Source organism: Cervus elaphus, chromosome X (genome assembly GCF_910594005.1).
Source record: "Cervus elaphus chromosome X, mCerEla1.1, whole genome shotgun sequence".
NCBI classification, from domain to species: domain Eukaryota; kingdom Metazoa; phylum Chordata; class Mammalia; order Artiodactyla; family Cervidae; genus Cervus; species Cervus elaphus.
The window spans coordinates 75,176,135-75,202,249 of record NC_057848.1 but is presented as its reverse complement, the minus strand read 5'-3'; the positions used below and the strand labels follow the sequence as shown (position 1 = coordinate 75,202,249).

Sequence of the window (26,115 nt, the reverse complement as noted above, 5' to 3'; positions counted from 1 at the left end):
TTTTTAAAATTTATTCATTTATTTTTGGCTGTGCTGGGTCCTCACTGCTGCATTCAGCCTTTCTCTAGTTGCAGCCAGCAGGGGCTACTCTGTAGTTGTGGTGTGCAGGCTTCAGTGCAATGGCTTCTCATGTGGTGCACAGGCTTCAGTAGTTGCAGTGCACAGGCTTAGTTGCCACGTGGCATGTGGAATCTTCCCAGACCAGGGGTTGAATCTGTGTCCCCCGAATTGACAGGTGGATTCTTAACCACTGGACCACTAGGGAAGTCCACAGGGCTTTTTCTATGCGTAAAGTATACATTTGTAAATGTTTATTTTTTGTTTGTTTGTTTTCAGTACTTTATTTGTTTTTTCCCCATTTATTTTTATTAGTTGGAGGATAATTACTTTACAATATTGTAGTGGTTTTTGTCATACATTGACATGAATCAGCCATGGATTTACATGTATTCCCCGTCTCGATCCCCCCTCCCACCTCCCTCTCCACTCGATTCCTCTGGGTCTTCCCAGTGCACCAGGCCCGAGCACTTGTCTCATGCATCCAGCCTGGGCTGGTGATCTGTTTCACCCTAGATAATATATATGTTTCAATGCTGTTCTCTCGAAACATCCCACCCTCGCCTTCTCCCACAGAGTCCAAAATTCTGTTCTGTACATCTGTGTCTCCTTTTCTATTTTGCATATAGGGTTATCGTTACCATCTTTCTAAATTCCATATATATGTGTTAGTATACTGTATTGGTCTTTATCTTTCTGACTTACTTCACTCTGTATAATGAGCTCCAGTTTCATTCATCTCGTTAGAACTGATTCAAATGAATTCTTTTTAATGACTGAGTAATATTCCATGGTGTATATGTACCACAGCTTCCTTATCCATTCGTCTGCTGATGGGCATCTAGGTTGCTTCCATGTCCTGGCTATGTTTATTTTTAAAAAATGATATCACGTTAACCTTTTTAAAACTAGCTTTTTAAAAAAATTCAGTAATACCCTGAATCAGAGAAGGCAATGGCAACCCACTCCGGCACTCTTGCCTGGAGAATCCCATGGACGGAGGAGCCTGGTAGACTGCAGTCCATGGGGTCGTGAAGAGTCGGACATGACTGAGCAACTTCACTTTCACTTTTCACTTTCACACACTAGAGAAGGAAATGGCAACCCACTCCAGTGTTCTTGCCTGGAGAATCCCAGGGACGGGGGAGCCTGGTGGGCTGCCATCTATGAGGTCGCACAGAGTCGGACATGACTGAAGCGACTTAGCAGCAGCAGCAGCAGTACCCTGAATATGTTTTTCTGTCATTAAGGAGTCCTGTAAAATATCATGTCAACCACTGCATAATATGTTTTGCTGTGACTTTTTTAAAATTTATTTTTATTTTTTTCCATTTATTTTTATTCATTGGAGGCTCATTACTTTACAATATTGTAGTGGTTTTTGCCATACATTGACATGAATCAGCCATGGATTTACATGTGTTCCCCATCCTGAACCCCCCCTCCCACCTCCCTCCCCATCCCATCCCTCTGGGTCTTCCCAGTGCACCAGCCCTGAGCACTTGTCTCATGCATCCAACCTGGGCTGGTGATCTGTTTCACCCTTGATAGTATACAGAGTGAAGTAAGCCAGAAAGATAAAGACCAGTACAGTATACTAATGCATATATATGGAATTTAAAAAGATGGTAACAATAACCCTATATGCAAAACAGAAAAAGAGACACAGGTGTACAGAACAAACTTTTAGACTCTTTGGGAGAAGGCGAGGGTGGGATGTTCAGAGAGAACAGCATTGAAACAAGTATACTATCAAGGCTGTGACTTTTTTTAATGAGGACCTATATTTGTGCAGAAGGGGTTTTTCCTGCAGCTTTTTACTAGTATACACAGTGATGTGATGAACATCCTCATCACCAAAAGCACACAACCATAATTGTGTGTTAGATAAATTCCTAGAACTTGAACTGCTGGGTCACAGGAGGTGTAAATTTTTAAACATGCAGCTTTTTGAGTGTACTGCAAAATGGTTTTCCATGACAATTATACCAGGTGCCATTTCCACCACTAGGAAGTAAACAGTTTCCTGTTTGCTCATATACTTATTGGATATGTTAATTTTGTCATCTTTGCAGATTAGTGAAGTGAAATAGCTGAATCGTGTCTGACTCTTTGCAACCCCATGGACTGTAGCCTACCAGGCTCCTCCATCCATGGGATTTTCCAGGCAAGAATACTAGAGTGGGTTGCCATTTCCTTCTCCAGGAGATCTTCCTGACATAGGGATTGAACCCTGATCTCCCACATTGTAGGCAGACACTTTACAGTCTGAGCCACCAAGGAAGTCCTGTACAAAATTCTGTCCTGTTTAGATTTTCCATTTCTTTGAATCCAAGACATGAAACATTTCACCTGTCTTATTAGACACTCTTACTGTGTGAATTGCCTGTTCATGCCTGTTGCCCCATTTTCTACTCATCTATGTGTATGGGTTTCTTTAATGTTAGGGATTATTAATCCCTTTTTATACCTTCTGAAAACATGTTATTTACCCATTCATCAATTGATGAACCTTTATATTGTTTCTACTTTTTTACTTTTACAACTAATGCTATGATGAAATCAGCATACCAGTTTTTGTGTGGTCATATGTTTTCAATTCTCTTGGGTATACACATCTAGAAGTGGAATTGTCCAGCCTCATGGTAACTCTTTGTGTTTACCTTTGGGAGGAACCACCAACCTGTTTTCCACAGCAGCTGTACCATATTACATTCCCATCAGCACTATATGAAAGATCCATCTTCTTTACATCCTTACTGACACTTATTTCCTTTTTTAGATTCTAGCCATCCTAATGTGTGTGAAGTGGTATCTCACTGTGGGTTTGATTGCATTTCCCTGGTAGCTAATGGTGCTGAGAATCTTTTCTTGTGTTTTTGTCCATTTGAATATCTCTCTAGAGAAATGTCTTCATATTCTTTGTCCATTTTAAAACAGAATTCTTTGCCTTTTTACTGAGTTGTAGAATTTCTTTATTCTCAATATTCATCCCTTATCAGATATAGAATTTGCCATTGTTTTCTTCCATTCCGTGGATTGTCTTTCCCTTTCTTGATGATATGTTATGAAGCGCAAAGGTTGTTGATTTTGAAGTTTAGCCAATTCTCCCTTTTGTTTCTTGTGCTTTTAATAATAAAGTTTTTACTTTTGGTATGATCTTTTCTGTTTCAGGCTCCTAGTTTGAGGGCCAGGTTTAGAAAGTCATTCCCCACCCCGAGACAATATAAACGTTGTTGCACATTTTCTTCTAGTGCTTTTATTGCTTCATCTATTTTATATTTACTGGAAACTTATTTCCATGGGTGGTATTGGTTTGGATAAATCTGTTATACCAGTGGGTCATCAGTTGTCCCAATAGCATTTTTTGCATGGTATGCCTTTTGTAAAGGAAGTGGATTCAGCCTGTGCTCAGAGGAAGTAAACAGAGCTCAGTAGTCAAACAGGAATCAAAACCATGACATTGGCTTGGCTAATTTCAATGGCAAACCTTTGTGACCAACTTCACTTCAGATTCATGGAACTGTAAGTGGTGGAAGGATCTAGAATGACTGCAGTTTTGTTTTCCAGTTGTTCTTTACCCTCACAGTATCTCAGCCCATGTGCCCATCTGAGCAATGGGTCACCCACAGGGTGCGATCACATGACCACATGTGTTTTTTTTCGAGAAGGGAATACCATTTGTTTGTCATCTTCTTAGATGAACGCTTTTGTCCAATAACTGGTGGTTAGATAGGAATTCCTAGACTACAGAATTGAGCATTTGCATCTCTTTGACAGCCACAGAATTGAGCATTTGCATCTCTTTGACAGCCAAGGGAAGCCCCATATTCCCTCTGCATGTCCCTCTAGCCAGGTTCGGCAGCTGCCTCCAGTTTTCTTTTCAGGTAACACCCTCATAGCTCATGGCCATACAGATCATGAGGTTCAAGTTATTGTGGATTCTTACGATCAAGAATTAATAAGGAAAGAGAGACTGGGGAACACTCAGCTTCATTCCAGTTCAAGGTGAAAGAAAGAGTGGGTAGAATCGCTTATTCCTGGGCTTCCCTGATGGCTCAGAGAGTAAAGCGTCTGCCTGCAATGCAGGAGACCTGGGTTTGATCCCTGGGCCGGGAAGATCCCCTGGAGAAGGAAATGGCAACCCACTCCAGTATTCTTGCCTGGAGAATCCCACGGATGGAGGAGTCTGGTAGGCTACAGTCCACTGGGTTGCAAAGAGTTGGACACGACTGAGCGATTTCACTTTCACTTTTCACCTGGAAATCTAGTGATGTGAACACGTCAGCAGAGGACACCCGTGTGGGAGCTCACCACTACCCTTGATGATGGCCACCTCGGGCACAGCAGGAGGGAGCAGTGATGGGCCAGTGCAGCCAAACTCCAAGCCCTCACAGGCGACCTCATTGCTGATTGTTAACATACAGGGTGACTCATGTCCTGCTCTTTGGTCTGCTTTCTCCAACAGCAGTGATAGTGTTTTTGAAAATGCTAGTGCTCCTTATTTTGTAAATACTCATTCATATCCAATCAGGGATGTCTATAAAACACATTTAACTCAAGGATTCAGCCCCAGGTGGGAACATAGCAAATCTCACTTTCTCCCTCAAGACTCTTATTTTTAAAATAGACTTCATTTTTTAGAGCAGTTTCACAGCAAAACTGAACACATTGTACAGAGTTCCCATACCCCCCATACGCCCACAGTCTCTCCATTAGCAACATCTGGAACAGGGGGTACATTTGTTACAATTCATGAACCTACAGCCCCCCATCCAGAGTCTTTGATTGGTGAAGGAAATGTCAAAGGTCATTACCTCCAGCATCCGAGAGTGGTTTCCCCCAAGAACCCTGGGCTCTGGGAGTATAGTCTCCCTTCATTAATGAGCTTGTGTCCTGAGATGAGGAGAGCACCCAGGAAAGAGCGCTCAGGGCTAATTAAATGTCCTAAAATGGTATCCCTTGCTTGTCAGGGAGCTGCTGTCTGGGCTGTATGTGTGCTGGTGTGTGTGTATGTTCTCTGAAATTCAACCACGTTTAAGTTTGTGTGACCACCACTGCAATCAAGAGAACAGTGCCGTCACTGCAAAGATCCTTCCTGTTTTCCCTTTTTAATCACAGCCAACTGCCTCCCTCTTCACCCTCCCTAACCCCTGTCAACCACTAATCTGTTCTCCATCTCTGTGATATTTCAGAGCTTTTTGAATTTCAAAATCCTAGATAAGGGATTGTCAGCTTGCATTGCTTTGTGTTCCACAAACAACTCACACTATATGCCAAGCTAGAAGTAGATGGCCTTAAAAAGCTCTTGATTATCACGTAATCCTGTGTACCTAAGTTACCGGAGTAGAAGCATCTGAATTTGAAGAAAAGCATGTAAAAGGGCTAAGCACAAGAGGAAAGGAAATTGAAATATTAACCATAAATCTCTTTGAATAGTAGGATGATGAATTGTTTTTATACTAGTCTTTCATCCTTTTTTAAAACAAACTTTTACATAACCGTGGTTCTGTAATTAGATAAACAGTAAGATGTTACAGGAGGCAGGAGGTGCACAGGACCCACAGTGTTGGCATTTAGAGTCAGGCTTGCCCGGCGTGAGCTCAGCTCTGCCACCTGCTGGCAGGTCCCTCACCTGCGCACCTTCACTCCGTGGGGTGTTGCGGATGGTTGCAGGGGGCACTTGCCCCGGTGTATGGCAGTGCTGCGTGTAGAGAGCCAGGATACTATATGTTCTCAGTGCACGGTCACTGTCGTTTCAAAAATAAAAAGTTCCCTCTCGGCTTGGGCAGGTGGCAGGCATAAGGAAGCAGGTCTTGCTGTAGTCAGGGCGAAGCCCCCTGGGGCAGAGATGAAGAGGAGTCTCAGCGAGTCAGGAAGGGGCTGTCACTCCTGACCCTGAGCTGGTGGTCACAGCAGACACTGACTGCTTTTGTCTTTTATGCAGGTGGTGGCCAGTATGGTGGCGGGGACAACTCTGACTCTGGTGAGTTGGGAGTCCTGAGGTTTCAGTGGAAACCACACGGGGACACTGCTGGCTGCTTGGGTCTCAGGGCTGGCCTTCTCGACCTTCCTTTGACGTCCACCTCTCTCCGTGCCTTCCCCCCCCCCCCACCCTCTGCCCAGGAATGTCAACAGAGACTGGCACAATCGCCGGCGTGGCCAGTGCTCTGGCCATGGCGCTGATCGGTGCTGTGTCCAGTTACATCTCCTACCAGCAGAAGAAGTTCTGCTTCAGCATACAGCGTAAGTGGACCCACCTGCGGCCATGCCCGCCCACAGCAGAAGATGAACAGAGGACCGGGGCTTTGGAGGAGGAGAGGGCAGAACTCTGAGCAAGCTGAGATTCAGCAGACTTCCCTGGGGTGAGGGGGAGGTGGGGCTACACTTTTTAAAGCCCTTGGGGACAGACCTAGGCCCAACTGAAGTATAAACCAGCCTGGAAGAGAGGATTGGGGTGGGCCTAATGACCTCGGTCTTCCAAGGGTGACCACCGGGCTTCTCGTAGAACAGGAAAGAGTGTCTGGATTTCCATGTGGCTTTGGATCTCACCCAAGGGGATGTGGGGCCTTTGGCGACAGAAGGCAGGTGTCCCCCAGACCTCTGAGTCCCAGTAGGTAGCACTGTTGGGCCGGCCAGCCCACTCCTAACCCTGGCGACCCTTCTCTCCCTCTCGGATCCCAAGGAGCTGCTGGCTGCTGCCTGGGTGCCCCTGCTCCTCCCCCGTGAGCCCCAGAATCTTAAAATACATGGAATCCTGAATTGTTTGACGGGAACAGGAATGCAAGAGGAAGAGTTTTGTCATATTGGTGGCTGTCATTCTAGGTTGTAGTGGTGAGTCTGTCCATGGTGTGTGAATGGGATAGTTACAGATGGAATCTGTGTCAGAAGCCCACCTACAGGCACCCTGTACACAGGGATGCCATTGAAGGCAAACCAGACCACACTCAGTTGTTTTACAAGCACAGCGTTGATGTATTGCTGTGTGCAGAGCGTGTCTCTGGTTGAAGATGGGAAATCTTTAGTTCAAGTAAGGGAACCTGACTCAGCCGTAGTTTTCCTCTTTTCTGCGGCTTAGGACCATCTCCCGTGAGGTTTCCCCCGCCCTTGCTCTGGGCCTCTGCCCTTAATTCTAGCCTGGAGCCGAGCTTCCCAGGAAATGGACTTAGGTCCTAAAATGCTTTGCGTGTAGCTATTGCAGATGTCTCCAGCCTGATTTTCCTTCTGGCCATGACGTTTGGTGCTTCTACTCTTATACAATGTACGTGACGGGGGCCATAGCATACAGCTCCACAGGCTGTGCACAGGAGTACCCCAGGGACAGCACGTGTCTCAGTGCACAACCTGCACAGCTGTTCATGGCTGCCCTGCTATAGCTCCAGAGCTTGGTTGTGCAGAGTGGTGTGAACAGTCAGAAGGCGTACAGAACTGCAGGTGGGGTTGGCCTTAGAGCTATCACTTGTCCCAGCTCAAAAGCAAACAAGCAGCTTAAAACAAGAAACCTATTGTCTCATGGTCTGGAGGTCAGAAGTTCAAGATCAAGGTGGCAGCAGCACTGGTTCCGTCTGACGGCTGTAGGGGAGGATCCTTTCTTCTTCTTCCAGCTTTTGCTAACCCCAAGTGTCCCTTGGCTTATGGTCGTATCACTCCAATCTCTGTGACTGTGTCATCTTCTGTCTCTTAAAAGGGTACTCATCATTGGCTGTGGGCCCCACCCTAAATTCAGGGTGATCTCATCTTGAGATCCTTAACTTAGTCACATCTGCAAAGACCCTTTTCCCAAATAAGGTCACATCCACAGGTTCCAGGGATGAGGACATGGACAGAGGCCTTGGGGTCCACCATTCACCCCAGTTCAGCATTGTAACTATAACAGTGAGATGAGCACAACCCATGGTTAATAAAAGACATGCCCACAGCAGAATTGGGCCAGATGGCTCAGGGGCCACGGGGTGGCTTGGAGACTTGAAATTGCATGTTGGATAAGAGAAGAAGTAAAAGCTGGGCCTGCAGTCAGAGTAAGAATGGCTTCCCACACTCTCCAAGTGCCCGACCCTGCTTGGCCCAGATCACTGCCTCAAGCACCACCACCTCCTGACGGGGCATCATGGAGGGTACCTTCAGTTTATAGATGAGATAGCGGCTGAGGGGACTGTTGAAGGAACTCAGTGCACATGGGAAGGGATAAATCCAGAAGGAAAGAGTGCTGGTAGGTAGGAACAGGGAGGATGAGAGAGGTTGATTTCCAAACCGAATAGATGTCTGGATTGTGTCTGTCTCTGCAGAGGCACTCAGGTGAAAATACATTATTTTCCCACTTGTTTCCTAAAACAAAGAGGTGCAAGTTTCGCCAGTTGAATTAGCAGTCAAAGCCCAATAAAATTTGAGAATATGAAGGCTTTGGTACACAGAATTCAGTGAATTGTACAGCATTTGGGGGACAATAAACCTATGATACTGAGGTGGCAGGACGTGGATGTGACCTCTCTCGGAGTGGGGGGGGGGGCTCTAGGGGTTAAGGTGTTGCTGGGCCACGTGCTGGGGGGCCTGGCCCAGAGAGGACAGCATGCTCGGAGGGCTGACAGGGGTACCCAGGAAGCTCACGGAACCCGTGGGCCTCTCCCAGCCCCCAACTCCATCTGAGGACCGGCCCCCCCAGTCCTTTCCCTTCAGTCTGTCAGTGATGTCATTGTCGTTGCTGAACCCACACTGTCCTGTGAGTGCCATCATCAGCCCCGGTTTCCTTCGAAGGAAACCGAGTTCAGAGCATCCCCCACATCTGAAAAAGGCCCCCTCTTGCTTTTGTGTCTGTCCCCTGTGCTAGCAACATCTTCTTCCAAAGCTGGAAGTTGCATCTGCTCCTGTGTCCATGGCCTCCCCTTATGAATCTCTCTGGCCCTCCTGGGTCCTTTCGTCCCCTCGAAGTGACATCAGAGGGGTCCCCGTTCCTGGGGCTTGTGCTCTGCTCCATTGCCAAATCTCCTTGTCCTACATCTGGTCAGTTCCATCAGCACCCCAGGCTCCCCGCCACTTCTCTCTGCTCTGAACAGCCCGCGGGCCCTGTTTCAAGTGTGCAGGAACTGCTCCCCCTGGACCTCCTGTGTACCTCTGACCCAGCCCCTGAGCTTGACGTTCAAAACCCTTCATGGTTTGGTTCCATCCATGTCCCTTCTGCTCCCCGCCTGTGGTCCGTGTCCCCAGAAGCCTTTCTGCACAGCCGCACTGACTCCCTGAGGATGCGCTGCTCTCTCCAGCACCCTGTCTGACGTGCCCTCTCCTCCCCTAGCAGCTTTCATTCTTTGGGCCTGGGACACCCTCCCAGGCTGCCTTCCTGCCCTCCAGCCTGTGGGAGGATGTCTGTCTTGCCTGCTGCCGCAGCGCCCTCTGCTGACCCACTGTGCAGCCCATGGCGTGGGATGGGGGCTTGCTGGTTTCTGTGTCACCACCACCCCATCCCATCACTCTGAACTGTCCACATCTGTGGGTGCCTGTGTGTGTGTTTCACCCACCGAAGTGTCCCTGGCCTCTGTGTTGGGGTAGCATCAGGAGGAGCCCTGTGGATGTGTGGGGGGGTCAATCCCCTGAGAAGCCAGGACTCAGCATATCCCATCCCCATCCTTTCTGTTAAGCCTCAGCCACTCACACAGGGAAGTAAGTTGGGGAAGGCCAAGCAGAAACCACTCTGCACCCAGCGCACGGGGATGCCCCGGGGGACAGCACACGACTGCTAGGAGGGCCTGACCCTGCCATGGTGCTTGGGGCCTTGCAGTCTCTCCTGCCACCAAACAGGTCCTGGCCTTGGGGACCCTCTGCTTCCCCTGTCTCTGCCCTCCAGCGCCAAGGGTCAGTGTGTTGTGTGGAAAGCCCAGCTGGCTTGTTGCCAGGGGCTGAGTTTTTGCTCCAGGGTCCTAAGTTTTGTGTCTTGCCTTCAGATGCAGCAGAAGGTCAAGGTAATGACGTGCTCTGACTTACTCATTGTTCCCTTCTGCTTTGGCGTCTGCCCTTCATCACCCACCTCCCCTCCTCCCTCCCCTCCATGCTGCTCTTGTCTCGTTGCCTCGCTCTACCCCATCCCATTCCCTGACACTCACAACCATCTTTACTCTTCCCTGATGCACGTGGGCATTTGGGCGTGGCTGTGTCTCAGAAGTGCTGGGGTGGGGGTGGAGGCCCTCTTCAGGACTCAGATGCCCACCGGCGGTCATCCCTGAGGAGTAACAGAGGGCTGCCCATGGGCAGAAGACAGTGTGGCACGTGCCAGCTTGGCATCTGAGCACCCGATTGGGAGGCCCAGGGTGCCCCTCCATGTGCCTGCTCATCCATCAGCCTTGCCAGCCCAAGTGAGTGCTGACCACACCTGCTAACTAGCCACATGTCCATCTTTCCTGGGCCCGCCCAGTATCCATCTTGAGCCCAGGGCAGGCAGGAACCTGAGTGCAGCCCAGGATAGCCGAGTGACTCGCACTGGCGCCTGCTCAGTGGGTTCGTGAGAACCACGGCCTGATTTTCCCACAGGCCCAGGGCTCTGATGAGGTTTCTGGGGATAAGACATGGACTCTTGAGTCTCCCCAAGCAGCAGCAGCAGCAGAAGACATGGGGTGTACTCAGCTTCATAGAGTCCCCAAACTGTGTTTGGATGTAAGTAAGGAGAAAGCCCCCAAAGTGACTAGACCAGAGCAGCTGTCAGTGGGTCCTGGCCCTCCACACTGCAGCAGGGACAGACTTCTTCCCACTGTCTGCAGGAGCCCATCCATCTGAGAACCCCTGGGCAGGGCAGCATGTTTGGGTGGCCCAAGGTTCGGGAGTCTGAGTTCATTAAGTGATTTGGGCTTTTTCACCATAATGGAGGGCTTGGTCAGGAGTTGTCCATCATAGCCAGGGACCCTTTGCTTCTGTGTCAATCACAAACTCCACCCTTGGCCTTTTGCAGAGGGTCTCAACGCGGACTACGTGAAGGGGGAGAACCTGGAGGCCGTCGTATGTGAGGAGCCCCAAGGTGAGGACTTCCTATTCACTTTCTGTTGCTGAAGGCCTCTTAATGGCTGAGCCAGCAACGAACAGAGCTGTGCTGGGAAAGCAGGGGCTCAGAGGTCTCCATTCCTAAAACTTCCAGCCAGAAAGATGGGCTGCAGAAGTCAGGGGCCGAGCACTCTGCTCTCCCCAGCCAGACTCCAGCCTCCTGACTCTGGGCACGCCGGGACCGCAGTCAGGGCCGTCTGCACACCAAGGGGCATGCTGTGAGTGAAAACACACACAGTCGCAGCCAAATGCCCACAGAAGCTTGTGGGGAATCTCTAGATGGAGTCCCAGGCCCTTTCCATTTGAAAACTGCCAAAGGCAAGAAAGAACTTGTAAAAAAAAACACAGACCCCCATAATGGGAGCCCCTGCCCTCCCCACCCTGTTCTGTGTTCATCAAGCACTTCCTGGGTACGGGAACGCCAGCCATGACAAGCTGTGTGGCATCAGGCTTCTGGCCCAGGGTGGCCAACCACTCAAGGCAGATGCAACCCATGGCCCCAGAATGCCAGCAAGGTGGTCAGGAAAGGCTTTGTGGAGAAGGGGGCAGGCCGCTTTCCATCACCCAAGGCCTGGGGGCTTGCAGGCCAGGGTGGGCGTGAAAGACAGGAGCTGGGGTGTGCCTGTCCTGGGATGGGTGCCAAGGTGGCTGCTTGGCGGGGGGAGGGGCGCCCCCGGGGATGTGATGGGCAGGGCTCCATGTGGCGGCTTCGAATGGTCTGTGGCAGCGCTGCACTGTCTGGATGTAATAGCCCAGAATTTCAAACACGGGAAGATGGACTCCACAGTAGCAGTCACTGTAGTCGTTCTTTTAAACTCTTGGCCACCATCGTGTGAGTATCGCCATGTACCAGGTGCGGTGTTACATGCTTTATTTAAAATACTCCTCCCAGGGACTTCCCTGGGGGTCCAGTGGTTGAGACTCTGTACTTCCAATGGAAGGGGTGCAGGTTCGATTCCTGGTCAGGGAACTAAGATCCCTTGTGCCTCGAGGACAATAAAAAGAATATAAAACAGAAGCAATATTGGAATAGATTCAGTAAAGAACATCAAAAAAAGTTCTTTAAAAGATTCCTCCCTTTGGAGTTCCCCAGCTGTCCAGTGGTTAGGACTCTGTGCTTTCACTGCTGAGGGCCCAAATTCAATCCCTGGTTAGGGAACTAAGATCCTGCAAAAAAAAAAAAAAAAGCAAGAAACTTGTCCCAGCTGCTCGAGTAGAACCATTCCCAGTTTGGGTGGGTGGTGGTTTAGTCACTAAGTCGTGTCTGACTCTTGTGGCCCCATGGACTATATAGCCTGCCAGGCTCCTCTGTCCATGGGTTTCTCCAGGCAACAATACTGAAGTGGGTAGCCATTCCCTTCTCCAGGGGATCTTCCCGACCCAGGAATCGAACCCAGGTCTCCTGCATATTCCCAGTTTACAGGTGAGGAAATGGAGGCCCAGGTGGTCGCAGGGTCCCTCTGCTCCTTCCTTCTCTCTGGGGGCACAGCAGCTGCCAGAGGCCAATCGTCCAGGACAGGCAGGCAGAGAGCCGGGTTTCTGTGCCCAGGGAAGGATGTGGTTGTGTCTCTCTCTGTCTTCATGTGACTCCCTCCTGACGGGCATCTCGTGTCCCCAGTGAAATACTCGGCCCTGCAGACGCAGTCCGCGGAGCCGCCGCCCCCCGAGCCACCCCGGATCTGAGGAGCCGAGGATGCAAGGCCCCGCTCTGCTGGGCAGGCCGTGGGCACACGGGGCCGCCGCCGGAGACCCAGCTCATTGTTTCATCTGGACCCACGGCTGCCACACCGCTCCTTCGATGTCATTGGCTTCTTGTCGTCCTCAGTTTCCCAGACGTAGCTCTGGGTGTTTGTGAGTCTGGCTCGTGTGCCCACCCAGCCACCGGGCCCCCCAAGAGGCTTGCTGCCCAAATCTGAGGCTGGCCCCGCTGAAAGCCAGGGTCAGCCTCGGGTGCCCAGGGTCGATGCCTCCCTGGGTCACCCTGCTCCCCCAGGCCTTATCAAGCTGGGGAGGGGGAGACTGAGCAGAGGGAGGGCCAGACGATGGGCAGGAATGTGAACCCGGGCCCTGTGGTCCCCTCCACGCTGCACCGACTCACCGGGTGGGTCTCTGGAAAGGCTGTGGGCGGGGGCCCAGCCGCGAGGAGTGCACTGGTAAGCGCCAGGAAACTGCGGGCACACACACACCACACCCAGGGGTGTTTTTATTTCCATCCCTTATGCTGCTGGGCTCTCTGACTTTTCATTTACTTAAGTGCAAACTTGCATGTCACAGTATCCCCGCCTGGATGTGTAGGAATCTCCTGGATGTATGTGTAGGAAGCTGTGGCTCTCAGGCCCAGTTCCCCTATGATGCCAGGGCATGGACGTGGTCTCCAGTCTGACATGATTAGTTTCAGAAATCACTTATGCTGTGGCATTGAGTTTTATACTGGGGCCTCTGAGGGTTCCCCACTCTGCTCCCATGTGTGTTCTTATTTTGGTAGCAGGAGCTACACATGGCAGAATGAGTGTCAGAGCCTGAAACATGCCCATTGTCTACCTGAAGATGTCTGTGGGAGGAGGGGAAGGGGCGTGGTCTTGGTGTGGGCATTCATGTGACCTGGGCACACTCTGGTCATCTGCTGGCCCACCTGTGATGGAGATTGCTTTGGGGCCTGGGGGCACCCAGATTGGAGGGTGCTGTCTGCAGTGGGCTGGAGCCAGGCTGTCTCCCTGGAACTTTTGTCTGGGCCATGTGTGATCCTGATCCCCCCTGGACACTGCTGTCAGGGGCTGAGCTAGAGTCTAGAGCACCCCCATCTATGGGTGAGTTTGCAGTGTCAGAAAGCACTTCTGGAAGCCTCATGTGAGTCTGCTTCACATGCTACAGGACGGCCGTATGTCAGCTCTTTCACATCCACCAGGTTGGGACAAGGCAACTCTGACTTCTTAGGGAGACAGTTGACATCTGAACAGACCCTGCAGGTCAGACCGCGTGTGCCTCCCTCGTGTGCTCGTGTTATGGAGAGCGTGTCATGGGCCCCGCATCACCCCTGTCTGGAGGCTCATGCCAGGCTGGCCAGATTGCATGTAGCCAGGGGCGAGGAGCATTGAGAAGACAGCAGGAAGTGAGCCGCGGAAGCAGTACTGGTGAGCTCAGCCTGTTTCCATCACCTCCCTGGCCTGCCCTCATGGACTGGTGTCCCCAGCCCTGACTGGTGCTGGGCCAGAGGCCACTCTGAAGGACTTTTGCATTGGTAGCCTGCTGTCACCTAAAGAGGGTGACATCAGGGCCCTGGAGCCGGGAGGGATCAGGGCAGCACTCATCAAGTTAGGAGGGCTGCTCACCACCGTTTGCAGGCATTTCAGAGAAAGACACAAGGCAGCACTTGTGCGTGGTAAGAGGCTCTCCCTGCCACCGGGAAGTTTGGACATTTATAGAGAAGTCACAGTCACAGTGGTGACTAGGAAGGGAGCCATGTGGCCTGTGGCATCCTAGGTGTTGCCGGGCGCAGCGCTCCCAGTGGGCCACCTTGGCTCTGCAGCAAGGCACATCTGGTCAAGATCCTGAAATCCTGTCAGTGATAACAGAGTCAGCGCTCTCTGTGGATCTGTTTGCTCAGTACCACTGGCTTGGGCTGAGAGAGACCCATCGTGCCCTTCTTTGTCTGTCTCAGTGCCCTCTGCATTGAGCCTGGAGCCCAGCACCCAGCTCTGTGCTGGTGACTGGGGCATTGAAAGTTACTCAGCCACCCATTTGCAGAGCTCCCATCCTGGGGCCCGGGACAGGGCACTGATGCTTGCTGATTCTTGGGGGCTCTCATAGCTGTGTCCACCTGGAAGCTGTATTGACTGGTTCGGGCCCATCCCAGGTGGTAATGGAGGTGGCAAGTATGCTAGAATGGCCAGCTGACTATATCTAATTGCTATCAGCTTAACTGGGGGCGAGTGTTATAACAGTGTTTATAACAACTCTGAGCTCCTGAAGGATGGGAGGCAGGGCACCCTAAGTGTCACCCAGAGAGTGGCACCTGGCCCACTGCCTTGGCTGCTTGGGGGTTAGTCCCAGTTCTCTGAGAAAGAAGCGGTGGAGACCAATGGCAGGATCCCCTATACTTTCTCTGTGCTTGTGTTTGAGTATGAATTGTAAGCTCTCTCGTGTTTGCATTAAACAAAGTGGAACCTAACCAATCCCTGGTTCTGCCGGTGTGAAGGCACTCCCTTTGTTAAGTGATGCTGGTTTTCCTACTTCATTATTATGGAGCCAAAGGCCTTTCTTGAGAGGGTCAGGGTTCTGGCACTTCCCCTCGTGCTGAGCAGCGTAGTGTCAGCTTTCCTGGGGTGGTCCCCTGCATGACGGGGAGCTGAGGCCTGGAGATGTCATGGGGGTAGGGAGGCACAGAGGCGGGCCTGTGACTCACGACTCCTGCGCCCACAGCTTTGTCTTCTTCAAAGAAAGCAAGTAGCCAGGGTCCACTCAGGTGACATGTGATTGAGCCATAGAAAGTGGAACAGGGCCAGGGTGTGCAGGCAGAGTGCTCTGCTGGAGGTGGAGCTGCCCTTGTCACTCCATGAGGAAGATGTGGGGGCCGCTGGGAGGGTCTCACAGTGTGATGGCATTTTTGTGCCATACCAACCTTGTAGTAAAATAGCACCAAGTCCTCTAACCCAAACCCCCATGTGACTCTCCCGTGCAGAAGTTGTAGCTCTCCCAGCCTTGCTGCTCGATGTCGCTGCTGGGGCCCCCACACCTGCATGGAGAAGGACAGGGACATCAGGCCTTAGAAGAAGGGCCTTATATGCAGGGGCCAGCATGGTTTCATCCAGGCCTTTATAGCTCCCATAAAGGCCAGCACTCTCTCTGGAGACTCTGGGTGGGGACCCTGTGGCTCCTCAGAAGTCTGTCCCATTTAAGCTCTAGGACTCATGGCCTGGAAAGCTGGCCTGGCTGCCTCAGGGCCACACCTGCCTCTCAGGGGGCTCCAGCCCTGTCCTCACATCTTTAGTGTTTTCTTAAGGCATTGCCGATTTTAGAGTAGTTACCCATTTCAGCCAACCCACTCAAGTCTTAGTATGAATTGCATTTACCACTTAGAAAATGAATTAAATCATGTAAGAGTACATTACATGTATTGACTGTGTTTGACACATAATAAATTTTTGTGTAAGTAAAGTGGGCTTTCCTGGTGGCTCAGATGGTAAAGAATCTGCCTGCCAATGCAGGAGACCCAGGTTTGATCTCTGGGTTGGGAAGATCCAATGAAGAAGGGAATGGCAACTCCCTCCCATGTTCTTGCCTGGAGAATCCCCATGGACATTGGAGCCTGGTGGGCTACAGTCCATGGGGTCGCAAAGACTTGGACACGAATGTTTACTAATTTTCCACAAGGGGAAAATTACCAAAAATACTTAAAGACAACCAAAAAATGAGACCACGGAGCAAACATTATTTTAATTACAGATTGAAATACAGTGCATCAGATGAGGCAAATATCATACTGTACCAGTCTTTAAAAATCTGAACCATAAAGGTTTTACATTCTAATACACTTAAATAAAACTGAGCAAGAATTGCTTACGTAACAAAACTATACTTCAAGTTGTTTTAGAAACAGTTCTGTGCTAGGAAGACACAAAGGAAATGATCTATTGTGTTGCTTTGAAACCAAATGGGAGCATCTAGGGGTCCTCCTAGGGCCCAGCACGTGGAAGGGGGAGGGGTGGAGTGGGGCACCTCCCTGCAGGTGCAATCCCCGCGGCAGACTAGCTGACCTTGACTTCTCTGGTTCTCAAAAACATCATCCAGTCCACAACAAGGTTAGTGGTCTTAGTGCAGCAGGGGGATTATGTATAGATATTTCCAAGGAAAAAAATGGGTCCCCGTTTTTAAGAAATCCACATATCAATGAATAATCCAGCTTACCCATTCATAAATAAGCTTTTAGCTATTCTGGAAGCAGGATTCAAAAGTTACATCAATTAAAATGCAGTTTAGAAACAAATCCCCCAGATGGTAAAAATGGAGAATTTTTTTTAGGTTATCAAATTATCTAGAATAAATATGATACCTTACAGATACCAGATAATTTTCTATAAGAATCAGAAGGTTCCAAGTTGAAAAACATCTATTCTCTTAAGTATTTAAGTGTAAAAAAACTTTTAAGAATGTTTTCAAAACTAAGGTCAATATGGAGGGCTTTGGGTAGCATCCAGTAATTTGAAACCAACCAGATACTACCATGAAGTTGCACTCAGGTCTCACCAGGTGAGCTCTCCTCCACTCAAAGGCAAGCTTAATTCCTCCAGGAGGATGGGGTCTTGGGGTCTGGCAAGCATGGGCGCAGTGCTGAGCATAAGGAGGAGGAGGGAAGAGTGCAAATGTGCAAGACTCTGACTCGCCACCCAGAGCAGTTCAGAGCTCTAGTGCTAGTGGATGGAGCAGCTGATGGTCAATGAATGCCTGCCCAGACTCATGGAGTCCTGGAGCCCAGAGACAGAAGCTGTGAGACGGGCAGGAAAAGGCCCAAGAGGCTCTGAGACCAGGAAACCGAGGGAGGTGAGCGCTCTGCTTTTGGCATCCAAAGTCACAGTGCCGTGGTGGCTTTAAAGTACCAAAATGCAGTGACAAGAATAAACTGAGTTTGAAGGGATCTTGATGAAATGACAACTATTACTTCAGACAGCAGGTTAACAGGTGAGAGAAGACCCGCTTTGACAGTCAGCTGTCAGCAGTAGCAAGGGGCAGGGGACAGGCGACTGGGCTGACTCGGGAGGCAGGTCCCACAGTCACGGGAGGACAGAACACATGGTCTGAGGTGACCACATTCAAATGTACCACGTCAGAGTTCACATGAGCTCAGCTTGACTATTGCTCACCCAGTTCAGTCAAGCAGGTGTCTCCTTGGGTGACTAAACATTAAAAAAAAAAAGGACATAGGAAAATAAAGGTATGTTTCTCTTTTTAAAAAATACCTTATATGTACACACTGGTAACTGGTGCAGCAGGACCACTGGCATGGGGAGATGGTGATGGTCTGTCTTCCCCAGCCAAGAGTTAACTGTCAGGCCCCAGGGCTTGGAGCCAAGAGCTGAAAGAGGCCCTGGGGCTGGCAACACAGCCTTTAAAATGGGGTGGGTTGGTTTTTCACAAGGATGTCCCACCTTGAGCCTGAACCCTGCATTCTACTTGCCCAAGGGTCCCCCATGCGGCCCTGGGCAAGTGCTGGCAGGAGGGAAAGATGTGTTGATGACACAACAGCACTGATGAGAGTGGGGGCCGTCCCCTAGCACAGATCCGTCACTGGTGGGAAGCGCCACCCAGACGAGGCGGGCACAGGGCTTCATGAGGAACGTCACAGGAGCCCCGCCTGGGCCACAGGGACAGCGGTGTCAGACTGACGTGTGCACGGGTGTCACCGAGTGCGATGGCGAGGAGCCCCGCTCTGACGAGGCTGAGGCGCGCGCCGCCACTTCCCGCTGCAGGTCCTCCACCCGCTTCTGCAGCTCTGCGCGGACGGCCAGCAGCTCCTTGAGGTTCTGGTGGGTGGGCGTCTGCAGGCGGAGATGCAGGTCAGCCCAGCCCCGGCCTCCTGACCCTCACTCCCTACCTCTGCCCAGGGGCCCAGGGGACTGGCTGAGGTGTGGGGACTCCGTTCTCCCTCCCAGGGGAGCCAGACCCCTGGAGGGGCCCAGGGCCGGGTGATCCCTTCTGGGCCTCAGCTGCCACTTGGCAGCACGGACCTCACGCTGCTGACTGAAAAGCCTCCCTCCACCGTGAAGCTGTGTTCGGCTTCATGAGCGAGAACAGGCACGGGCAGAAGGCCCTGGAGAGGGCGGTGCTGGGAGAAGCCCCCCCCCCACGTCCGTATTCACAGAAGCTCTGGCAGTCTCGCCAGCATCTCCGCCCCGCCTCACCCTCCTGGACCAGAGAGGGATGAGAGGGGCCTTCCCGGGGTGGAGGTCCACCAACCTGAAGCTTGGGGTCATGCCCCCCACACTCTCCTGCACTCAGCTCACAAGCTCTCATCATCACCTGCCACAGCCCTTATGAATCTCAGTAGACCGGGGCGGGCAGAGTCACCAGCTGAGGGGGCACAGGGTGGGAGTCTGGGTAGCTCCCCCTTGGTTCCTGTCCACGATCTCCACAGAAGCCACCAGCCTGGGTCCTGAGCTCAGCCAGGCCCTGAGACGCCATGAACACCTTCCAGGGGCTTCTTCCTGCTGCCCTGAAGGTAAGACCTTGTGTAGTCTGACCCTAGCCTGCCTCCCCTGCTCACCTCTCACTGGGCCCTGCCCCTACTCCCCTCCTCCATTCTCAGACCACCCAGGTTTTGGCAGATGCCTTGCATTCGCTGGCCCTTCTGCCTGGAGCCCTCTCTCCTCTGACCCTTTTCACTCACACGCTGGGCTTCATCCTGTAGGGACTGGCTGGAAGAGCACTTGCCCTGGGAGGGGGTCCTCTCGGAGACCCCATGCCTGCTGGGCCTGCGGGTTTCATCGTGCCCTCCCCAGAGAGTCTGGGCGCTGTCCCATCAGGGATGTGAGGAGTGATCACCCCGGTGCAGGAAGAGGGCAAGCAGGGGACAGATGAGAAAGACATTAGACTGAGAGTGGGTGACCAGAGACATGAGTTCATGAGAGAGATTCGAGACAGAGGGACAGGACAACAAGGACAGGCGATTTGGCTAGGTGTGGTGGGGGAGGCACCCAGGTGTCTCCAACACAGTAGGGTGCTTGGGAAGCAGCCCAGAAGACGCTCAGAGCTAACTCCTGACTTTGGCCCCTGGAAGGAGGGTGGGGGTGGTAATGTGGGAGTCTGATGACAGAGACCCCCCAAACAAGGAAAGTTGCCTTAGTTGCAATTCCAGAGGGCGCTGGGGGGTGGGCAAAGCTCCTCTCTTGGCCTTGGGCCTACTTGGTATGTCCCTGCTGTGGGGGACTTGATTCCACTTGCTTTGCAATCAAGCGGCCATTACTAACCGCCCACCATCGGGGTCAGAGAGAGGAGACCATGTGGGTGAGCACACAGCTTCACACCTGCCCAGGCTGACACACTCATCTTATATCTCCATGCAGCCTTTCGTTCTGTTTTCTCATCCACTTTTTTGTAAATTGTGTTCATTTACAATAAAGCAGAGAAAATGCCCATCTAGGAGCCAGTCACCCAGTGCTGCCATGTGTGAGATGAAAGCCAAAAGGGTTCCAATGGAGATAACACACAAGCTGTCTGCAGGGCCCTCCTCCTCAGAGCAAAGAGGCTTGTCCCCGCTGCTTCCCCTCTGTCTGGCCCGGCTCCCCACCCCCTCACTGGACACCAGCCTTCCTGCTGATCCCTGTGCCGGTCTCCACGGCCACCCTCCTTGTTCCTGAACTGTGCTGCTAGAGGGAGCTTCCTGCAACCCCCAGGGTGGCTCCTGCAGCCCCCAGGATCAAGTCCAAAGGCCTGGACCTGCGTACCTCTCTGGCCTCCAACATCACCAAGGCCTGGCCCACTCCCCAGCCTGCTCTGGGCCCAGCCTGGAGGCCCTCCACTACAGGACTGTCACAGTGCTGACTTTGGCTGCGTGAGTTGGGAGTTGCATGAGGTGTGGGTATCACCCACAGAAGGAAGGGGCCAGGTTTGGGAACCATGCTTCTGAGGCAGTCTTTTGAAGGCCACGGCCAACTGTTAAGTGTCCACATGCTGTGGAACTAGTAAGAGGGGTGCTTCTTTATACAGGCATGAGCATAAGACTGATGGCTTGCTGGCCATGAAATTGAAAACCTGTATTTAGAATACTGACCACTGACATTGTCTAACTATACTGTTAGGTTTCGTGGGAAAAGGGCTGAGACTATCTCCCTGGTTTCAGATATTCTTAATAAAAGGGCATTTTACAACTCTTAATAAAAGTTGGTGTGTTTGCTACTCAAAACATACATTCAACCCAGGAGCTGGGTGTTTGGTAGGTAGAAATGTGCTTCAGCCCCAGTGGTGCTCAGGGTGTCTGCACCAGTGTGGACATGCCGGCTGCCCTCATCACCCAGGCACGGGAAGCAGCTAGTAGCCCTATGTCTATGTTAGACGTTTGCCTCATGCATGGTGACAGAAGCTGGGCCCTCAGAGGGGGTGCAGGGGAAAGGCAGAAAAGGTTCTCAGGGCATTGCCTGCCGGCATGATGAGGCCAAGGGCAGGGAAAGCGTCTTGAGGAAAGAGGAGGCGAGTGGGGAGCCAACGAGTGAGCAGGAAGCGGTAACTTAACAACACTTCATCAGCTCTGTGCTTTCATATAATTCTATACCATCATCTTTCCTTGGGCAGAAAGATACGCTTTTTTCGAAATGAGAAAAACATACCTGAGGCCTCATTCGTGGATTCCATCGCACGTAATAGTTTACCCATAATTCCAAATGACTCAGACTAGCAACAGGATAGAGGACGTGGTTCTCATAATTCACAAAGAAGGGATTAGAAAATTCATCCAGCTGGCTATTGATATATGACCATAAAGATATAGTCTTTGTAGATACATCCTGAAAACCAAACAAGGAATACAGTGAAAAAAAAATTCAACTTTCCTTCATATCCTCTAGAGCTTGTTATCACGTAGAGAAAAGGACTTGAATAATGAAGTGAGTTCAAATGATAAAAATCGGGAACATTTATTAAGCTCCACCCCTCTGTGTGCATGACCCAGTGGTGGGGCTGTCTCAAAAACATACTGCTGAGTGAGATGACGTCTGGTGACTGTGACTATGTGAAGGCAGAACGAGAACTTTCTACCAATTGCAGGATAATGGTGCCCCTATTTAACAATACATTTTTTTATTCTTTTTTGCAGCTTGCTCTTGTGACCCTTAATATTAAGGACCCTAGGTAGAATTTACAGATAATATTCCTTTCACTGGAAAGTCATGCCTATCTGGGGGTAAAGCCTTATACAGAGAATGTATCATTAAATTATAGATCCCCACCTCCCAATTTTACAGTACATTGTCAAAATGAGAAAATGGTGAGGCCAGGAGTGCTTTCCACCAATCTGCTGACTATTCCCCATTATCTACACAGAGGCGATTCAATTAGGACTGTTTCATATTTTATATTTTCTATTTATAAGAAACAGCAGCAATATTTCAAGGAACCCCAAATAGCCAAAACAATCTTGGAAGAAAAGAACAAATGTGGAAACCTCACACTTCCCAATTTCCAAACTTACTGCAAAGCTGCAGTAATCAATACAGGTGGTATTGGCACAGGATGGATAGACATCAATGAAATAGAATAGAGAGTACAGAGATAAACCATCACATTTATGGTCAACTGATTTTCAACAGGATTCCAAGAAAATTCAATGGGAGACTGTTTCAACAAACAGTGCTAAGAAAACTGGATAAAGGTTTGATGCATGAGACAGGGTGCTCAGGGAGGGTGCACTGGGATGACCCTGAGGGGTGGGATGGGGAGGGAGGAGGGAGGGGGGGTTCAGGATGGGGAACACATGTACACTCATTGATTCATGTGGATGTATGGCAAAAACCACCACAATATTGTAAAGTAATTAGCCTCCAATTCAAACAAACAAACTGGATAACCACATGCAAAAAAATGAACCCTTACCTCCTGCCACATACAAAAAGTAACTCAAAATCAATTATATACCTAAACATAAAAGCTACAACTATAAAATGCTTGGAAGAAAACACAGGCTTAAATTTTCATGACCTGGGGTTAGGCAATGAAACCTTTGATAAGTTAGACTTCATCAAAATAAAAAACTTGTGTGTTTCAAATGACACTACCAAAAATGTGAAATGACACTGCACAGAATAGAACAAAATATTTGCAAACTGTATCTGATAAGGGACTTGTACATATAAAGGACACATAAGAAACTCTTCTCACTCAATAATAAAAAGACATGTGTGCATGCTGAGTTGCTTCAGTCGTGTCTGAGTCGTTGTGACCCCATGGACTGTAGCCCTCCAGGCTCCTCTGTTGAAGGGATTCTCCAGGCAAGAATACTGGAGTGGGTTGCTACGCCCTCCTCACAGAAAACTCAAAAATGGACAAAGGATCTGAAGAAACATTTGTGCACAGACATATATAGATGGCCAGTAAGCACATGAAAAGATGCTTAGTATCATTAATCATCAGAGAAACACACATGAAAATCATGATGAAATACTCCTAGGACAAACATCTGGGTCATCTCCAGGGTAGGGTCCAAAAAAAAAAATACTCCTTCACACCCACTGGGATGGCTAGAATCAAAAAGACAAAACAGTAACAAGTGTCTACACTTGTGAAGAGATGTGAAAACAGGACCCTAAGACATTGCTTAGGGTAAATGTAAAATGTGGCAACTACTTTGGAAAAACAGTCTGGTGGTTCCTCAAAGGGTAAAGTGTAGAGCTCCTGGGTGTCTACCCAACAGAAGTAAAAGCATATGTCTTCACAGAACCCTGAACATAAACATTCATAGCAGCAGTATTTGTAAGAACCCAAAGTAGAAACAACCCAAATGTCTATCTGCTAATGACTGGATAAACAAATGGTCTCTCCATACAGTGGAATATTATTCACTCATAAAAAGGGGATGAGACACTGGTATATGCTAATTATCCATGATCTTTGAGAACAGTATGCTTAGTGAAATAAGCCAGACACAGGAAGACAAATACCGTATGATTCAATTTATATGAAATATCCAGAAGAGGTGAATCCGCAGAGACAGAAAGTAGATTAGCGGTGGCTGGGGCTTGGGGGAGGGGGACTGGGGAGTGTCTGCTAATGGGTATGAGATTTCTTTTTGGGGGGGAATGAGAATTTTATGAAATTAGATGGTGGTGATGATTACACACTGAATATACTAAAACCCACTGAATGGTCCACTTTAAAGGGATTAATTGAAAAAAAATAAAGGGATTAATTGTATGGTATGTAAATTATATCTCGAGAGGTGATTTTTTTAGAGAGTACATTTTGATTTAAAAAAAAAAAAAAAGACCAAAAGAGTTTAAATTCGACATATGAATTATATTCTTCTGTTGATTTTTTTCTTTAAAAACAGCTTTATTGAGATAAGTCACATGCCATTGAATTCAGTCTTTTTAAATTCCTTTAGGCCTGTAGGAATGTGGATTTGATCCTGACGTCAGTGGGAAGCCACAGGGAGGTTTCAGGCAGAGGCCAGGAACGTGATGGGACTGGAGTTGGGGAAAGCCCATCTGGTCGCTGTATTTAGACTGAGTGTGGAGGTCAGAAATGCACGGAGCCAAGCTCATTTCTGGGTAGCTGCCTCAGTCCAGATGCAAGACTAGGGGTAGGGGGGGCTTCAACACGCTTGGAGCAGTGAGAAGTGGCCAGATTACAAATCCATCCTGGGGACAGGGCTGCCAGCACTCACTGAGGGACTGAATGTGGCAGCTGGGGTGGATGGGCAGAGGTGGTACTGAGTGGGATGCAAAAGAGAGAGAAACAGGAAAACAGCATTTAGATCCCTGAGATGGAGGAAATCACCTAGAGAGAGAACAAGAGGAGGACCAGGGCCTGTCCAGGTGACTCCAAGTTTAGAAATGGATTAAAAGAGAAAAGACTGGATGGGGAAGGCCAGCAAGGTAGGGGAGAACCACAGAGGGTGTGGGGTGAGGGAGTCGTCAGCTGTTGGGAGGCTGCTAAGAGAGGGGTAGGTGGGCACCAGGGACCTGCTCTTTTCTCCTAAGTTCTCGAATATTCCACCAGGCAGAAGTTCTTTTCTCTGAACCAGAGGACACTCTTGAAACTGCCTTCTCCCAATGCTTCCTCACTTTTGATCATCTCTGTCTTTTACCCCTAAGTGAGGAGAAAAGGAAGAGGTAAATCTAATGGAGAAGCTTGAAGGGAAGCAAGTTAAGCTTGCTACCTTAAGAGAAGGGGTTAGAAGATTAGACACAGGCACTGGGGCTGGTGAACCCTGGGAGGGCATTTAGTGCCAGCCCTCCATTTACAGACAACAGAGGGTGAGACCCAGTGTTCTCTCCATTCAGCCCCCCTTCTACAGTGGCATGTAAGGGACAAGGCCCTCCAGCAGTCAGGAAAGCCAGGGGATATAATACACTTACCTCTTTGAGTCGTTGCTGTTCACAGTTGCACAAGAAAGTCCCAAAGAGACAACTATAAAGGTGATCCAAAATTGTAATCAAGAAGAGTTCATTAAACTCGAATGCTGAAGGAAACTTAAATGGAGAGAGAAATAAGGTTTAGTTTTGAAGTTCAAATTCTAGAACAAACTGGTCAAAGGCTGCTAAGCCACAACTTGGAATATAGTCAAGGATGAAAAGGACAACTGGCCCATGTAGAACTTAATTAGCTATAGTTTCCAGTTCAAACTTATAGGTCTGGCAGAGAAACAACCTGAAGCAACAAAAACTGGTGTGCTTTTTCAGTGCCTAAGAAAGCTTATGGGGCTTCCATTTCTTGCCATGATGATAGAAGAGCCTGCATTCACCCTTCTGCCAGAAACAACTAGAGAGCGGGACACTTGGCAGGGCCATGGGACTGTGATGACTCCCCAGCCCAGAATGGAAACCAGTGAGATAAGTCCTACTGTTGTCCTAGCTTCCCTTTTGGGGGCACATTCTGAGTGAAGAAAGTGGGGGGGGGGAGTCCCAGGGAAGCGATTCAAGAAGAAATACAATGTCTTGGCAGTATATAATGTAAAAGGGGTAACACCACATGACCAAGTGGGGTTTGTCTCAGGAATGCAAGGCTGGTTTAAGATTTGAAGATCAAAGTTACTAAAAAAAAAATCTATTATAGTAATTTACTATATTGTGGCTCAGCTGGTAAAGAATCCACCTGCAAAGTGGGAGACCTGGGTTCAATCCCTGGGTTGGGAAGATTCCCTGGAGAAGGGAAAGGCTACGGACTGCAGTATTCTGGCCTGGAGAATTCCATGGACTAATAAGTCCATGGGGTCGCAAAGAGTCGGACACAACTGAGCGACTTTCACTTTCACTATACTAACAGAACACAGAAGAAAACCACATGATCCTCTCAGTTGCCATCTTAGCTTATTCTTCATGGGGCTTAGCACAATTC

General features: G+C 49.7%; 2 protein-coding genes and 1 long non-coding RNA gene across 10 annotated transcripts in view; 2 read left to right on the top strand and 1 right to left on the bottom strand.

Moving 5' to 3' along the window:
* CD99L2 (CD99 molecule like 2) overlaps positions 1–16,230 on the top strand; it is a 139,206-nt gene extending 122,976 nt beyond the window's left edge. Inside the window, exons 6-11 of one of the 4 annotated variants that reach the window (XR_006340090.1) lie at positions 6,005–6,043; positions 6,184–6,303; positions 9,990–10,007; positions 10,227–10,397; positions 10,988–11,053; positions 12,695–12,742. Coding sequence is in view for 3 of the 4 variants with exons in the window: in XM_043897660.1 (XP_043753595.1) it covers positions 6,005–6,043; positions 6,184–6,303; positions 9,990–10,007; positions 10,988–11,053; positions 12,695–12,759 (308 nt within the window). In the remaining variant the exon portion in view is untranslated. Of the gene's footprint in view, positions 1–6,004; positions 6,044–6,183; positions 6,304–6,742; positions 8,520–9,989; positions 10,008–10,226; positions 10,398–10,987; positions 11,054–12,694 lie in introns of those variants that run through there. The other 3 variants (XM_043897660.1, XM_043897661.1, XM_043897664.1) reach the window with 3 other exon arrangements.
* A 254-nt stretch (positions 16,231–16,484) lies between these two features.
* The window catches only part of MTMR1 (myotubularin related protein 1), a 60,075-nt gene continuing 50,444 nt past the window's right edge, over positions 16,485–26,115 (bottom strand). For 4 of the 5 annotated variants that reach the window (XM_043897655.1, XM_043897656.1, XM_043897657.1 and 1 more), the window contains 3 exons: positions 25,137–25,250; positions 21,393–21,569; positions 16,485–18,608 (listed from right to left, as the gene is read on the bottom strand). In XM_043897655.1, coding sequence (XP_043753590.1) covers positions 18,447–18,608; positions 21,393–21,569; positions 25,137–25,250 — 453 coding nt within the window. In that variant the 3' untranslated portion in view covers positions 16,485–18,446. Of the gene's footprint in view, positions 18,609–21,392; positions 21,570–23,949; positions 24,868–25,136; positions 25,251–26,115 lie in introns of those variants that run through there. The other variant, XM_043897659.1, reaches the window with a different exon arrangement.
* LOC122690741 lies at positions 18,605–20,943 on the top strand. Its single transcript, XR_006340091.1, has 2 exons — positions 18,605–19,288; positions 20,190–20,943. It is a non-coding gene; the product is annotated as an uncharacterized LOC122690741 (long non-coding RNA).